General features: G+C 35.9%; 2 protein-coding genes across 5 annotated transcripts in view; one reads left to right on the plus strand and one right to left on the minus strand.

Annotated features, from left to right (window-relative positions):
• Positions 1-10014, plus strand: part of LOC149412893 (tetratricopeptide repeat protein 28) — a 188335-nt gene extending 178321 nt beyond the window's left edge. The window contains exons 27-40 of one of the 4 annotated variants that reach the window (XM_089645301.1): positions 76-215; positions 418-726; positions 1934-2082; positions 2192-2299; positions 3181-3286; positions 3392-3489; positions 4026-4252; positions 4689-4853; positions 5642-5797; positions 6034-6137; positions 6411-6561; positions 6837-6988; positions 7124-7282; positions 7394-10014. In XM_089645301.1, the coding sequence (XP_089501427.1) occupies positions 76-215; positions 418-726; positions 1934-2082; positions 2192-2299; positions 3181-3286; positions 3392-3489; positions 4026-4252; positions 4689-4853; positions 5642-5797; positions 6034-6137; positions 6411-6561; positions 6837-6988; positions 7124-7282; positions 7394-9804 (4435 nt within the window). In that variant the 3' untranslated portion in view covers positions 9805-10014. The remainder of the gene's footprint in view (positions 1-75; positions 216-417; positions 727-1933; positions 2083-2191; positions 2300-3180; positions 3287-3391; positions 3490-4025; positions 4253-4688; positions 4854-5641; positions 5798-6033; positions 6138-6410; positions 6562-6836; positions 6989-7123; positions 7283-7393) is intronic. The other 3 variants (XM_089645303.1, XM_089645302.1, XM_089645304.1) reach the window with 3 other exon arrangements.
• A 907-nt stretch (positions 10015-10921) lies between these two features.
• The window catches only part of LOC149412894 (small G protein signaling modulator 2-like), a 195544-nt gene continuing 189439 nt past the window's right edge, over positions 10922-17026 (minus strand). Inside the window, exons 18-20 of the mRNA XM_089644864.1 lie at positions 16491-16670; positions 15531-15808; positions 10922-15047 (exon numbers count right to left, since the gene is read on the minus strand). Coding sequence (XP_089500990.1) covers positions 14959-15047; positions 15531-15808; positions 16491-16670 — 547 coding nt within the window. The 3' untranslated portion in view covers positions 10922-14958. The remainder of the gene's footprint in view (positions 15048-15530; positions 15809-16490; positions 16671-17026) is intronic.

A 17026-nucleotide genomic window follows, 5' to 3' on the forward strand; every position in this document is an offset into this window, starting at 1 on the left:
TTTTTGTTCTATTTAAAAATACTGCATAGTAACATCAACCACCTATGTACTACTTTTCTGTTTTTATTTCCATAGGTCCAGCACAAGCCTACAAAGCTCAACACGTTCCAGAAAGATATCCATGTGGCAAGGGCCATCTTGCATTCAGACCCTCTACCAAATGCTCTTGGCACCATTTGAGGATGTCCTTCCCACTTCATGTTCAACAACCAATGGTAAATTTTTACACTTAGAATATTTATTTATGGACAGTTTTGTCTTGTCAAACAAAATAGGAATGCTATAGATCCTCTGTCTCGGGACTGTTGGATCTCCTGTGCGGGAATCATATAAATTGATAAAACAATAGGCAACACTTCCAAAAAATGATTTGATAAGCTAATTGTCTTACATCTAATTGATTTTTTTTTTCTTCAGCTACCCACAGCACCAAGAACTGCGGGGGTCGACGTGACCTTGTATTAGTCCTGGAGGGTGACCTCTACCTCGTCCCCTTCCCCGTCCTGCGACCTGGGCCAGGTCACCAGGTTCCTCCCGGTGCTGCGACTCCGTCAGCCCCCCAGGGTCCTCCAGGGGCTCCTTCAGCCACTGCCTCGTCAATTCAGGGCTCTGACATCACAGAGTACTTGTGCGAGAGGTTCTCACTGATTACTGTGCCGAGTCTGGCAGCTCTGAAGGGACATAAGATCGCAAGGAGTAAAGTGCACGCTGACTCACACCAACAAGGTGATTATTTGTATATGATGCTTTTCCTTATTTTTTTACTGACAGTTCTTGAGATCAATAATTTTATTTGCCTTTATTTTATCCAGGCCAAAACTCAATTTTCTGATACTGCACGTTAAATGTTTTGAAATGAAGGTAATACTGCTAACACAATAAATATTATCTACGTTTTGGTGAAATTAAAATTCCAAATTGTGATATCTTAAAACTAAGGATGGATGACTCCAGATATTTTCATATCAGAGGGTTCGGCTCGGTAGAACTTCTAACATGGCCTATAAATCCTACTGATCCCTCAACATAAATATTTAAAAAATCTTTTGTTATCCTACATGTATTCAAAATGACCGACTTTTGCATCTTTATACATAATTTTTTTGATAGATCTAATACGCCTAAATTTTTAATGAGAAAGCTAAGTATAATGCCAGTAGTCGAAATAACGAATGGTAATATTTTTATAGTCTGAGAATGCCAAATTCTTTTTATTTCATTTCCTAAATTTGTGTATTTTCTTATTTTTTCATTAACAGATTTTTGAATATTACAGGAATTTGGAATAGCGACATCAATGATATAAGTTATTTTTTTAATTTTGTCATGTAAAACTATATCGGGTCTATTATGACTAATCGTTCGGTCTGTTAGTATAGTTTTATCATAATATATTTTATAAAATTCGTTTTCTAAAAATGAATTTGGTTCGTATTCATATTATGGTACTACATTACGGCAGTCATGTTATGTTTAATTACCAAATTTTGGTGAATTATTTTTAAAACTTGATTGTGCCTAAATGTATACTCGGACAGTGCTAATATAGAACATCCCGATATAATATGTTCTATAGTTTCCGGAAAAGCCAAACATTTTCTACACAAATCATCAATTTGATTTGTATCTTTGATTATATGCATTCTATAATTTTTAGTATTAATGACTCTATCCTGAATGGCAAGCATAAATCCTTCTATTTCTGCGCTCAACTCTCCAATACTCAACCATTTGTTTGACGAAAATTTGTCAACATACGTTTGGTTGAGATAATTGAAGTGTTTTGCGTGTAAAATTTTATTTGACCAGGAATCTAATAATTCCTGGTTGGGATTTATCAAAATGTTGGCATTCTCATCGTATAAATTTAAAGGTGTAATATTTTTATCTGCCTTACAACTATTATTATAATACAAAAACATTATTTTTCCAGATGGGGGAATGCGTTGCCTCGTTGTTGGCAATCCCCGCCTGCCTTCCGGGGTATCTGAGAACTGGGGGTGGCAACACAGCTCCCCCATGCAGAAAGAAGCTCTTATGGTGGGAGATATGCTGCACGCTCATACGCTGACTGATATTCAGGTAAACACCATATTCATTTCCAAATACAAACCTTACATATGTGCATACATACTTATTGATGGTCGTGGTCAATATTTATTGATAATTTATTATTTATCTGTATTTACAGGCATCCAGGGAAGCAGTACTAGCCCAAATCTCTGAGGCAGAATGTATTCATCTTTCCACTCACGTATCATGGAAGCTATCTGCCATCGTTCTAAGTCCTGGTGAAATGGTAATTATTATAAAATATGAATTTATTACAACAGCCACCTACAAAAGTTAGTTCCCTGCATAATTATTACAACGTTATTGTTGTGTTAAGGTGTTGTTTTTGTGGTCACAACTCGAGTTTGCCTCAGTCGTTTGGAATCCTCAATATCAAACATACATTGATCGTATTGAAAATATCCAATCCAAATTTATTAAACACCCATCCTATCGCTTTAGCGATCATCAGTTTGACCCTACCGCTTTATATAAACGCAGATAAATTTCTGATGCCCTATTCTTATACAAAATCGTGAACAGTCTTGTTGATTCATCATCTGAACACAACACCAGATCGAATGACTTATTTAGAACACCACACTGTAAAGCCAAATATGCGCAAAACTCTTTAATAGGACGTATCTGTAAAACTCACAATGCCTCTAGAGATGTAAACATTTTCAAGTGTAACTTGAAAACATATAAAATGCAACTTACTAAACTGATAACTTAATTTTTTATTTTGTGAAATAATCCTATCATATTAGTTTATTTTATTGTTTTTATTATAATCATGCGGAAACTGTATTACAACTAACTGTCTTTAATTGTGTTTATAACATTTTGTAATTCCTTATACTGTTTATTCTTTTTATTTCTTTGTCATTTATAAATATATTGTATAGGTGCAAATATTGAATCAACAACTAGAATTAATGGAACATTATTGGTCTAATATTGTAAATAATTGCTGTTTATGCTAAATATATAAATGACTGTCTGTTTCCTAAATAAAATAAAATAAAAATAAAAACATAGTCACCTACAGAAGTTAGTCCCCTGCATGCTTATTGAGTTAAGGCGACTAGAATGCGGAGTTAAGATTTCCACCACATTAACATGAAGTATTTGCAGGTGGACTCACAGTCCCAAGGGGGCACCAAGAGGTTCCTCAACACCAGCACTGGCAGTGGCCACTCTGACTCCATTCCCGGAGAGGGAGAGGAAGAAGGTAACAACTGAATTATTATTCATTTTTGACACAATCTTCCCGTAAAGCTATTTTAAGTTCTTGCTGGAAACGGTTTCTTCATGCAAATATTATTTCGCTTTTTAGGAAGTGAACTGTCATCCAGCAATATGGAGCTGCCGCCCTTGTCTGAGTTCCTCCTGACTGCCAGAGACATATTGAATTTGAAACTGTCTGCTAGATTGGTAAGTTAATATTGAATTATTATGCAGTAGTTTGCATAAGACGAGTCCTTCTGTCACCTGAACTTCAGCACTCCTGTTTTCTTATTGTAAAAAACAGTATGGTGTCTTGTCTTATTTTTCTCTATGCTAAGATGACCAAACTGTTCCAGGCATAAAATTATGCAATTTTCGTGATAACTCACCGTTTGAGAGTTTTGTTGCTTTGTATAAGAAATATTTCTGATTTAAAAAATTAATTATTATCCTTCAGATACATCCAAAGAACTGATTAAATTAGATTTTTACATTCCTCCTTTAGTTCATTGTCATAACTGCATATGAAGCATTCCCAATCTATCCAACTCCTTCGAAAACTCTTATTCCAAAAGTTTGCTTTTAAAGTTTTTTACAGTGGTCTAATGGGACATGGAATAGGTGAATGCGGTGTGGTAAGCCTACTGATAAATCTCACCCTTTCTGCACATGACAAGAGAGGTGCATTGCCCTCTTTCTTTTGCTTGCAGTCTAGCTATAATAACAATGTATTTGTCTACCAGGTGGTAATCTCATGCTGCCACAACAGCGCCCCTAACGAGTCAAGCACGGGAGCAGCCAACTGCGGAGCAGGGGGCGCCTGTGCGGGTGTGGTAAAGCTGTGCCGCGCTCTTCTGGCTGCGGGGGCCCACTGCGTGTTGCTGTCCCTGTGGCCCGTGCCCGACACGGCCGCTAAGATCCTGCTGAGGGCCTTCTACTCGGCACTACTACAGGGGAATAGGGCTGCCAGGTTATACTTAATAATTATTCAAAAATTAAACTTAATCCATTGCATGCCCATCTGCTTATTCTTATTCTGCTAGATTAACTCTGCATCGCAGTAATTTAGATGTAATAATTTACTTGTAATATTAAAATGTTCAATAGTTTGGTACATTACAGATACTGCTAATGCTTGTGGTTCGAAAGATTTTCATTGTTATTTGTTTTCATTGTGCTCGCCCGTGTTACTTGCACTGACTTGTTTTGTAACAATGAAATAGATTTGCACAAGTAAAACAAAAAGCTAGGGGAACATGTGAGCATTTAGCGTAATGATTGCTTAGTGCTCAAGTAATAATGCATTATATTAAAGGCAAATCAAAGTCATATCCACAACCAGAGGGTTAAAGATAGTCCTGTACGGCATATTGAAACAATAAGAATGTTTTATTAAATATTTGCAGGGCCCTTGGAGACGCGATGCAGACAGTCCAGCACACAAAGCACTTTGCACACCCGGCCAACTGGGCGGGCTTCACCCTCGTGGGCTCAAACGTTCGGCTCTCCAACAAGGTGGCGCTCATGGGACAGGCACTCACAGACCTGCTCAAGACTCCAGACAAGTGCAGGTATGTTATTATTGTGAAGCAAGACATCCGTTTTGGATTGGACCACCTTCAAACATTATTTTATCATTGATGACAGAATAACTTAAAAGTTTTTTTTTTGGTTTCATAGACATCCATAAGTTTTAAAATTCTATGTGAATTTGATAGTTGTTTCAGAATTTCATTTCTGTCGCCATAATCGAAAAACAAACCACAAAAAGGATAAACAAACGAAACAAAGAATATGCGTACTCCGTGTGTGAAGTTTCAAGTTTCAATCTAAATACTAGCCGTGGCTGTTCACAGGACTCAAGCAAGCAACAAGTGCTTAGTAGAATTGTGGTGGAGGTACCACTTTTCACTTGCACTTGTCACATGTACTATAATGCTTGTTTACATGTGGTGGGTACAAGGGTGAGTGACAAGTGCGAGTTACAAGTAATAAGCTCGTTTAAGTAAACTAGACATTAAACAGAAGATTGTTTAATTAAAAGAGTTTTAGAAAAAAGTCAACATATAAATGAGAGAGAAAATTTCTTCAGCGTTCAAGCAAAAGTCACCAAACCACAATACACATTTTTTAAATATGCAAATTTGTTACGTAAACTTTCAAATACAGTTTTATTTACTCTCATCTTAGGTAAAAGACAAAAAATAAAAGTATTAAAAAAAATTTCCTCTCACATTCAAATTTAGTTTTCTCGAAACATGCGCATGTGGGTTGGTGACTTTTGCAGAACGGTGAAAATTTTATGTTTGTTTTTTTGTACAATTAATTTGTTGTATTTTAAATTTATTCCTCTTTTCAGAGACGCACTGAGAGTGTCTTTACACCTCGTGGAGAAATCTCTCCAGAGGATAGTTCGAGGACAGAAGAATGCCATGTACACTACACAGAAGAGCATAGAAAATAAAGTGGGCAACGTCACTGGCTGGAAAGAACTTCTCATGAGTGTCGGCTTCAGGTAAATTTTATACACAAACTGTACTTATAATGATTAAAACCGTTGCTCAACACAGACTTGTCCTAAGTGAGGTTAAAGATTTGAAATGCAAACAATGATTCAATGTGAAGAAACAAAAAAACAATTGCTTTACAATGTGATGAAAATATATTTTTTATTTTTTATAATAATTGGTTATTATTTTTTGGTTTTCATGTGTTTGAATGTTTTTCAAAACTCATTTATTTTCTCTCCAGGTTTGAGCCAGCAGCAAATGGAATACCGTCCAGCGTTTTCTTCCCGCAGAGTGACCCAGAAGACAGGCTGACCCAGTGTTCTGCCAGTCTGCAAGCCCTTCTAGGTAAACACATGCATTATGATCTTTCTGTATGATGTATGCAGGTGATTGATGTAAGGAGTGTGGCCAAGACAAAGTTGTGTGGCAGTCCTTCCTCTGAGAAAGTCCATGAGATTGTTATATGTATATAAGAACATAATAGAACTTTGTGTTAACCCGTTAATGATTAGGAGACCAAATTGTTACCAAACATCATATGAATTTGATTTCCTAATATTTAAAAGGTTAATCTCTCTTTTAAAAACTGACAAAACAATAATATCTTTTTATTTACAGGTCTAACTTCAACTACCCTCCACGCCCTGTCCAAACTAATATCCAACGTGGACATGGCTGATGATATCATTGGAGTCATTCGCTCTGTCATCTCACAGTTCTCACTCAAGAATGTTGAGACTGAGAGCATTGAGATATCCGTCAGTGTTAGGTGAGAGAGACACACATTTTAATTACATATTTACATTAGTCTCGTAGACTAAGCAGATTAATAAAATGACCCGGGATCGTTGTGCCTGGTTCATCCATGTTCCCTATGCCTCTTTTCTCCCAGGACCTGGTTGCTCGGGTACCCATAAAAGGACTCCTGGGCCAGAGCCTCTTCGCTCATAGGGAACCTGGATCGTGGATCTAAGGACCATATACTGGACGAATTAGACAAAACTTAAATAAAACATTAACATGCATTATTTCTTACCCTTCTAGATTATGGAGAGTTGAGGGCTGCCACGAACTGCTGGCATCCCTGGGTTGTGACCTGATGGAGGTTGGACAAGATGAGGTAACCCTTAGAACTGGAAAGCAAGCCAACAGGAGGAACATACAGTTCGTTCTGCAGGCTCTGCTGGCACTGTTCGGTAAGTTTACATTTACAAAAACACAGCTTATAAGCCTGTTCTTACTCTGCATGCCTACAAAATATGTATGAATCCTTGAATGTTTCGATGCTGAAATTTGATTGAAAAAGTGATTAAAACAACCTAAAAGTAAAGTTTATTGTTTTGCAGACACGCAGGAAGCTCCGAGGAGTCTCAGCCTGGATTCTAGCTCTAGTCTGGAATCACTCGCTTCCATAGAGAACAACGACATGGAGCCGCACTCTGATGGGGAACTGCACCGAGCTACCAGCTCTCCTAATCTTGGAAATATAGGTAAAGAATTATTGTATTTCCCTATAATATGTTTGACATTAGAAACTATTTGAAAGCATGTAAAATATAACTGAAGATGACATATAATTAATTTTCTTATTTCATTTTCAGGACAAAGTGTAGTGCCACCTCCCCCACTTCCACTGAGTGGTCCCAGACTCACACCCGGCGCTTTCACTTCGTATGTGCGTCACCGCGGAGAACCAGACGGTCGGACGGCCCCGCCACCCGACGCACCTCCGAGGACCACCACGGGAGCTCTCGACTGCGATCTCTCCGTCACCGCATGCTACGGGAACGTCTCACGTCTCCCTGGAACTGCCACTTTGAACATGTCAAACAAGTTCGGAGCATCCCGGAATGATCTCCAACACCAATCTTATAGAAGCACCCATAGCAAGTCTGATTTTAGAAGTGGTGAAAGGCCACCAGTGAAGATTTCAAGACCCGGAGGTGGAGGAGAAAGTGACGCAGCTTTCACTCCGAGTCCTCCAGTCGCGTTACAAAGACACATCTCCGATCAACTCTCTGCTATTAATAATCCTACTAATGTCACGCTCGCCCTGGCACATCAGACTAAGATCAGGAATCTATACCATGCCACTCCAGGAAGCAATCAAACGCTGATGGGAGCTCGCATGATGGGTAGACAGGCTCAGAACTTGACTGATATGCAGATGGATGCTTACGGACTCAATGCTAGCATACTTGATGGCGATATCAAGAGTTATGCTCAAGCAGGTCAGTTGCAGAATCAGATGGGAGTTGGAAATTCAGGATTGAGACCAGATAGTTCTAGCTCCGCCAGCTCTGCTACGGATTGGGAGAGCTCGGGGCATGCTACTGTATTGAGGAGAGCGCCTCTTCCTCCTTTACCACCTCCGCGTCTTCCTCCTGCACCAGGACCACTTGTTGAAAACCTCCACCCATTACCACCAGTCTATAACAACCTCAGTTCATTAGCCGGTGCTTTCGCTGAAGGCAACAGTTCTGACTCAGACTTTGAAAGAGGTTTTGAACAAACGCTCAACACTGCGATGCCTCTGACTACACAGCCTAGCGGCATGGCAAATTTGCAAGGAAGAAATAACATCAAAACTTTGTATAAGAATACAGGAACACATAGGAAAGGAGCGCAAGCTTCAGACGCCTCTTTGGAGAGGCTCAGCGTGAGAACAGAACTATCTAGCAATATTCAAGCCGTGACTAATGCTATAGCAAATATGAGCACCACCAGCCGAAAGGCTCCAGCGTTGCCAACTAGTGAGTCTCACTTGAACACTCCTGGAAGCATTTACTATTCTGCAACTGAGCAGAGTGGTCCCAGCCGCAATCTCGAAACTAATACTCTGAAGAAACAAACTGATTCAGAGAGCCAATCAGTCAAATCTAAGATCGAAAATATCAAGCAATCTAAAGTGTCTAAAGATATTGCTTTGTCATCATCATCCAAATCTGGCAGCAGTACCATTCAATCTAGCAGCGGAAGTGGCAGTATTCAAGACTCGATACTAGCTTCGCAACTGCGGCACATCAATAGGGAACTGACTCCTACAATATCCGAAGTCTATCACGAGAGAAGCATCGGTCTAGGACTAGCTCCACCACTTTCAAAACTGTTGCTGAATTCAAATGGCCAAGGAGGGTCCGGCAACAATAATTCAAACAATGATTCGAACATGATGACTGGTCTTGAAAAGTTCGGCATCATTGACGAGAACTCAATTCCTGAGAAAGATGTCATCGGACACGGAAACCCTTCTCAAGTCACAAGAGTGGCAGCAGAGTGTGAGAGATTCTGCGATATGTGTAATAGACCCGTTGAGCAAGGCTCCACTGTGTGCGCTTGCAAAAACGTTGTTAACATCAGCCACAAGAAACCATCGAACAACAGCAAACCCTGGCTCTCGGGAGCCACTAGTTTACACAACAACATTCAAGGACCTGATTTAACTACTGCAGAAATAATCGAGCGACAAACCAAGATGAAAACTCACAATGTTCAAGAAATGGGAACAATGAAAAGTAAAAATCAAACATTTGCCGACTCTATCGCAAATTCCTACTCAACAGAGATGACGACTATTAGGCACGAATTGACGAAGACTGAACTGATCGAAAGAGACAGAAGAGAAAGCGTTATTGCAAGTATCAGTGCAGAGATACAGAACGCAGGTTCAGCCATCAAACGAGCTATTAGCCCGTTCTCAGAGATGTCTCGAAGAGACGAAGGAGATGGACGAAGCATCGCAGACTCCCACTCGTCGTACAATGGAGTGGTGATTAGTCCACAGAATAGCACTCCCAGTTGTGGGAGTCGCCAGCCCATGTTCTCCAACAACCCCTCCTCGGAGGAGAGCGACACCATGGCGGGAAGTGGCTCCAGCGAGGCTTTAGATAAGCAAGGAAGAATGGGTAAGTCCACGCATCCCAGGACCAAAATGAAGCAACAAGGTGTTCCACAAAAACAGAGGTCTACATTCAACTTGGAACTGATTAAAGATAACCATCACTGTAAATAAATTACTTAAATTAAATCACATTAAATCAAAAGTGATACTGTGTACATAGCATAAAATTAAATGTTAATTATTTTTATAGACCTTCAAAGAATAGCCATTCTGATTTTTAATACAATAATTATTTAAATAAGAATATATTATTATATACATAAGTATTTTGTAATTTAAATAATTTTGTAAATGTAAATAAATTATGATGCCAAAATAATATTTAATTTGATAAAATAATATTTAATTTGATAAAATAATATTTAATTTGATAAAATAATATAAAGCTTGTAATTTAGTAGAATAAGATTCAAAGCAATGTTTTAATTGCTTTTATGAAATATTAGCTCTACATGATTAAAACAAGTGTAAAATTCAGTAAAATGTAATCGTTAGAAATTCAAATAATGTTTAAAATAAATAAAGTTAGTTAAGCATTTTTTTAGAAAATGATGGTAGTAACAATTAATTAAATAGAAATGTATAAAAAAATTATCTTAGATAGAATTCAATTTAAATTAATTAATTTTGTTAGTTTGCGTATAAATCAAAGAAATTAATGCTCAATATTTTTTATATTGAATTGTACAGTAAAGTTAATGAATATTATCTCGAATTGTACAGTAAAGTTAATAAACATTATCTTTTTTTATATTGAATTGTACAGTAAAGTATCTTTTTTTTATATTGAATTGTACAGTAAAGTTAATGAATATTATCTCGAATTGTACAGTAAAGTTAATAAACATTATCTTTTTTTATATTGAATTGTACAGTAAAGTTAGTGAACATTATCTCTTTTATGTTGAATTGTACAGTTAAAGTTAATGAACATTATCTTTGATATTTAGTTATTGTGTGAAATATACTTTTTGTAGATATATGTATACTATTATGTAAACATAAGATGAAATGAAAACATGTACAAAATAAATAACGAATTAAAAAATAAGTGAAAATTTTTAAATGTTTTAATTATTCATATCTATGAACATATTATTTGCAGATATTAAATGCTACAATAAAAGTCTAATTAAACACTGATAATATTTATTTTATATCTTTGAAATTTTATGACACAGATAAAAGGTATTTTTATGATATTTCAACTTTTTAATATCTTAAGTACCTATGTCAGGAAAAACCAAATAAAATAAACTTATATGCGTAGTATAAATTTAAATACATTAATAGATAAATGATTTTTTCAGAATAAAATATCATACAACTTCTTAAATTATTTTGGCAAATAGATTCATAATTATAATAATCAAGCGTATTCAATTCCAAGCAAAAGAATTCAATTGCACGAAATTGGATAACTTAATTAATCCTTTTAACCTCAAATCACATTTAATATTTCTTTGTGTAGAGTTCTTTTACAGATTTATATAGCATGTTTAACCCCTAGAGACCGGAGCACTGCAATTGCAGTGTCGTCCTTATACATTCATTTTGCCTTTGGATATTACCTCTACTGGGTTTAGTTAAAGACAAAAATAAAAATTTCACTTTATCAAATATGGTCTTCTTGTGTTGGCTTTAACAAAAAAATCTTTTTATTTAGTGTAGTTTCTTGGCTCTACTACGGTCCCTACGGGTTAAAAAGTTAAGTCGCCACATCCAACAAATATACATAATGTTATATATATGCTTTTCTCATCAAATGCATATTATTTGATTCTTTGCAAAAAATATGGTTAGTTACATATAAAAATAGCGCTAAAAAAAAATACATATTATGTTTTGAAGAACAAAATTGAATAACATAGAAAACATTATTTCATATTGAAAATATACATACCGTCAGGCCTTGTCCCAAAGAGGCAGGCAGTGTGAACTTTAGAGAGTAACACTTCTCTGTCCTGACACAAACTTACCACATGCTTCACTTACATTCAAATATACATACCGTCAGGCCTTGTCCCAAAGAGGCAGGCGCTGTGTACTGAGAGAGTAACACTTCTTTGTCCTGTCACAAACTTACCACATACTTCACTTACATTCAAATACGCATTCGCCTCAGGCCTTGTCCCAAAGAGGCAGGCAGTGTGAACTTAGAGAATAACACTTCTCTGTCCTGAAACAAACTTACCACATACTTCACCTACATTCAAATATTTTTTTGATATTCTGATTTATCTTAAAATGCTACTTTGGAAATTATCAGTAAATTGACGACAAAATCACACAATTTTACATATGTATCGTCGGCTTACAACCAAATAACCAGATTAGGCTAAAAAAAAACGCAAGTGCAAAAAAAGAACTACAGCGGTAAAACCAACTGTTCTCCGAGACACCACCGTGATTTGGTTTTACAAGTTTCAGAAAAATTTGTAGGTACGATTACCTCGTCACATTTGCTGACCATCAAATCATAAGTCAGCACCATATTGAATTTTTTACATTTGAATGCTCCTCGTTAAACGCTGACGCCTTGGTCCATTTCAGATTTTTATCAAATTGTGATCAGCTGATATGCATTACACAGCATGAAGCGTGATTGATTTTTAGGTTATCATGGGCATATTATATGTATAACTGCTAGTACAGTATGTACCTAGTACAGTATGTACCTAGTACAGTATGTACCTGGTACAGATTGTACCTAGTAAGGTATGTACCTATATTTAGTATGCAACTATTACAAGTAAGGCCAGAACGATACCTGATGATGGGGACACTGTAACGCTGTCTGAAACATTAACTAAAAAGGAAGGAAGTTCAAAAAGGCATAAATTAACCAGGGGCGCTCATGATTTTTGGGTGTATTAGATTGCTAATATTAAAAAATAATGGCATTTTTGATGTTAATTTAGCCGAAAGTGTTTTTTTTTTTTTTCTAAGATCAGTTTTTTGCATGAAGATTTTCAGGAAATTGGTACGGCGCACATCCTAACTGAAATTTCCTGAAATTCTTCATAAAACCTAGCTTTCTATCACACCCACATAACCCGAAAATTTATCACGATATTACTTTTGGCGGTGAAAATCTGAAATCACTTCATTATAGCATTTGCTTGACAACTGATCACAATAAATATAAGCTGAATGGTAGAGACAGAAACTGTTGAAATATCAAAAACGCATTCTGAGGCTGATGGTGAATTTGATGCTCATTAAATGTGGAAATTGGAACATCCCATGTGATGGAATTTGAAATATCCCATGTATGTGAATTTTTGTTGTAAGCTGAATTATATATATATATTCCACATTTTTTTTTTCAAATAACATTTAAAAATATTTTTTGTCTAATCATCAGTAAGATGAGAGATGTTACACCCATACATCACTATAATGTTAAAGATTGTTTATTTTACAACACAGATCTGTACCAGCCAGATCAATCTCTTGGACTCACCCCTTTTTAAATTTACTTAAAATTACACATACAAACAGCAGATAAAATTTAAACGTAAATTAAATAATGTACATTAAATAATTTCCTCACAGAAAAATAATTTTAGCAGGTTGTAATATAATCAGCTTTGTCAATCGCCAATATATTCTTGATGCGTTTCATCTAATTTTAAAATATTCTGTAGAGTAAAGTTGATAAAAAATATATTTATTGTGTAGAATAAGATAGATATATTTTTTTTAAATATATATTCACAGTTGGCTTATAGTAATTTTATTACGAATGAAATAAGCGTTTATAAAATAGAAATGATATTTTTTTATTTACAAACTAAATAAAAGGGTGAAAATTTTATTTCAATGTTGGTAAATATTTCAAGTGAATGGTAAGGATTTGGCGATCGATAGAAATTTTTAAAAAGCTCAATTTTTCTTTTATAAATTTTCCCTTTTAAGGATTTTATTATTGATATGTGTATTAGTTTTCCAGTCGATGGAGAAAGATTATGTAAATATTGATTGAATATCTTAAGGAAGATCTATTCTATTATTAGACAGCAATAATTAGTTTAGATAAAATGAGTTGTCAGTTGGATAAATGTTAAATTATATCATTATAAATAGAAATGTCATCTATGGACAATCATTTTGCCAACGCCATCTTTAATTTGCTGCTGAATGGAGACCTACCTAAACCATGTACATATCAAATACTTTATCCCATAAAACATAATGTATTTCGAAAATGTTCTAACTACAAACATATTAATGATTTTTAATTTTCAAATTTGGCTTTTTGCACAATTTGCCAAAGATTTGTAAATCGTGATGGCATTCTTCCTGATGTATTTATTTAATTTCGTACCCCTAAAATACTATGTATAAATAATTGTATCTAATATATTACCTACAAATTGAAGCAAGCAAAAAATAGAAGCCTCACAAAAAGGCTTTACATATTACTATGATTATAATGTTTTTAAAATTCGATATCTTTTACATAATATATGTATTGAATATTATTTAAACTGATATTTTAACTACTAAATTAAAAATAAATGGATAATATTGTTACGAAAAATGGGTAGCTATTTTCATAGCAGATTTTTCAAAATATTATGAATGTGTTTCGACAGATAGATTAGAAGGAAATAGGTTATAGGAAGGTTTTCAGAATGGTTGGAAATAATGTAATAAGGAAAAATAAATATCCTATATAAAATAAACATTTCTATATCAATGACAATATTTTTTGCCTTTGTAAATGAACATTGAAAATAAATATAAAAGACTGAAATAGTTTTTTATTTAACTTTCGTTTGTCTTTTCATTTTTAGAAGCAGGAGATTTGTGTGTACTATAGAATTTTTTTAGGATATTGATTATGGCACAGAGCTTTTCTACATTTTTTAAAATCGGACAATCAGCATCTATCTTTTTCCAGAAATTAATTAAGAATGTTGCTAAATTCTAATTAGCTTAAAATTCTGAACTACTTCATAGAGATTTACATCTGCAAAGAAATGTGACTATATATTATAATAAGTCAAAATGACTTGTTTGTAACTAGAATAATTTCTCCTATCTCTCAGTGCTCAGTAAACAAATGCTCGTTGTCTTAACAAAACATGTATCGTTTCGATAAATTCATCATTCAAAGGAAGTTTCGCAGTTAGACTTCTTTTATTCTCTACATAAAAATATCTGCTATCCTCTGTCATTGAATTTAATGATTTTGAGATCAATAATTATTAGGATTTTGGAAAATTTTCTATTGCACCAAATGAATTGATGTGTAGTTTATTTATTTTCTATCAGGGTTTGCAGCTGAAGGACCAGGTCTCTCGCCAATGATAAAACTGACGGAGCATTGTGACGTTCCGCCATTTCTGTAAAATAATATATCCCAACCTCATTATATTATAACAAACAATCAGCACAATCCGTACACTGTACGAATCTACTCAAAGTGAGACCCGTGTCGCCACCAATCATTGTTACTAGAATGCTTTCATAACCTCACTTACAACCAAACAGTTGCTACAGCTGCCATTTTTATATCCTGTCATTCTTCGTTTTATTCCTAGGATACTGATGTAAAGCACACACATTGTTACAAAAGTCTGACAAATTAAAAGTAATCATCATCCATTGTTGTTACAAATGTCAGCAACTTGTGCCTGTGTAAGAACCTCCACGCAGATGGATGATGGTAGTCGTCAAGGTACTTGAATCGTCATTAGCAGAGGATTCATAGAGGATTGAACCTGCGACGCCTTATTAGGAACCTAATGCATATATCCTTTCGGTTATTAACCGGTCGGGTGCCAAAGAGTAGATATTATTATATTGTTGAAAAAGTAAAATCTTACCATTGAAGAATTTGATGATATCGGTAAAGTCCATGCTGTTGGACAGGATGATGTCCCTGTAGGACTCGAGCAGGGCGAGGGCAAGGAACAGCACCATATGGGAGGAACTGATGTGGCGCGCGGCCCAGATCATCTCCCAGGCGGAAAATACATCCTGGTAGAGCAGCTCGCGCTTGAAGTCCAGCAGGAACCAGCGGTAGCAGAAGTAGAAGTGCGTATAGTCACCGTGCGCGTGCATCAGCTCGTACATCTCGCAGTCCAGGATTTGGATTAATGACCTGACAAATAATACAAAATCGGCAGCTAAAGTTATGATGCACTATGGGTTTTATTTGTTTTACCTCAGATAACCTTTAATCAAAGAACCAAAACTCCTATGGTAACGCCATGTAAAAATTTACATACCATAGACCATATCCAATTACAACATATAACATACTATACAAAGTTTATACAAGAAGAAATGTTACAAAAATGGGCACAAAAACATTAAAGATAATGTCAAGTCAAGACAGGAACAACGTTTTGTCACATTAATACAAAATATTACTTGCGTAATGACTGACAAAAATCATTAAGCCTTACACCAAAAAAATCAAGAGTTGACAAGTCTGGCCAATCTGAGTCTAAGGAAAGGGATATTGGAAAGGATGAGTTGCAACAAAGTAGGTGATTCAATCGTACTTTTAATAATCTTGAAAATGCAGGTGAGATCAAAGTCCTTCCTATGACATATGAGAGAAAACAAAGGTATTTTTTTGCACAGTAATGGGAAGATTAAGCATGAAACTTAGGTGAACTAAAATGAGGCATGAGGCATCAGAAGGTGAAGTAGACGGCAGCCTCATCATCCAGAAGCACCAGCAGCGGAGTGGCCAACATGTAACATGTAGCCCGCCTTCATGTTCTCCCATACACAACTGCTGTAGACGGAAGCTGTTGAATGGTTTGAGTTCCTACCTCATGTTGGCAAAGTGGGCATCCATGGCACCACCTGCAGGGAAGTTGTCTAGCATGCGAGACATGAGGCAGCAGAAGGCGGAGTAGGCGGCCGCCTCGTCGTCCAGCAGCACCAGCAGCGGGGCAGCCAGGTCGCACATTCCCTGCATGTAGCCCGCCTCCATATGCTCCCATACATAACTGTAAAACATAACCATTGGATTATCATTCACCAAGCAACTCGCATTCAAAACAATAAACAGACTGGATCAATGATTGAACAAAAAAAGCTGGAAATTTAAAAAAGAATATATACATTTACTATATATACCGTCTTACTAATTAGATGATCTTACACGCCCGTTCAACATTGGTGTGGTAAAGACGGCCTCGAGTCTGGTTTAAGACCGTTTTAACCAAACAAACGGCATGGAAATAAGTCAAGTTATTCACTGTTCTGACCTTACGTGATATTTACCGCATGATAGTATATTGTGAACTTTTTTTACTGTAGTTATAAACCAGTATAAGAATATAAAAGCAATTGTTACCTACGG

This window comes from Hesperophylax consimilis, chromosome 22 (assembly GCF_061612785.1).
Source record: "Hesperophylax consimilis isolate HC1 chromosome 22, BYU_Hcon_1.0, whole genome shotgun sequence".
NCBI lineage: Eukaryota > Metazoa > Arthropoda > Insecta > Trichoptera > Limnephilidae > Hesperophylax > Hesperophylax consimilis.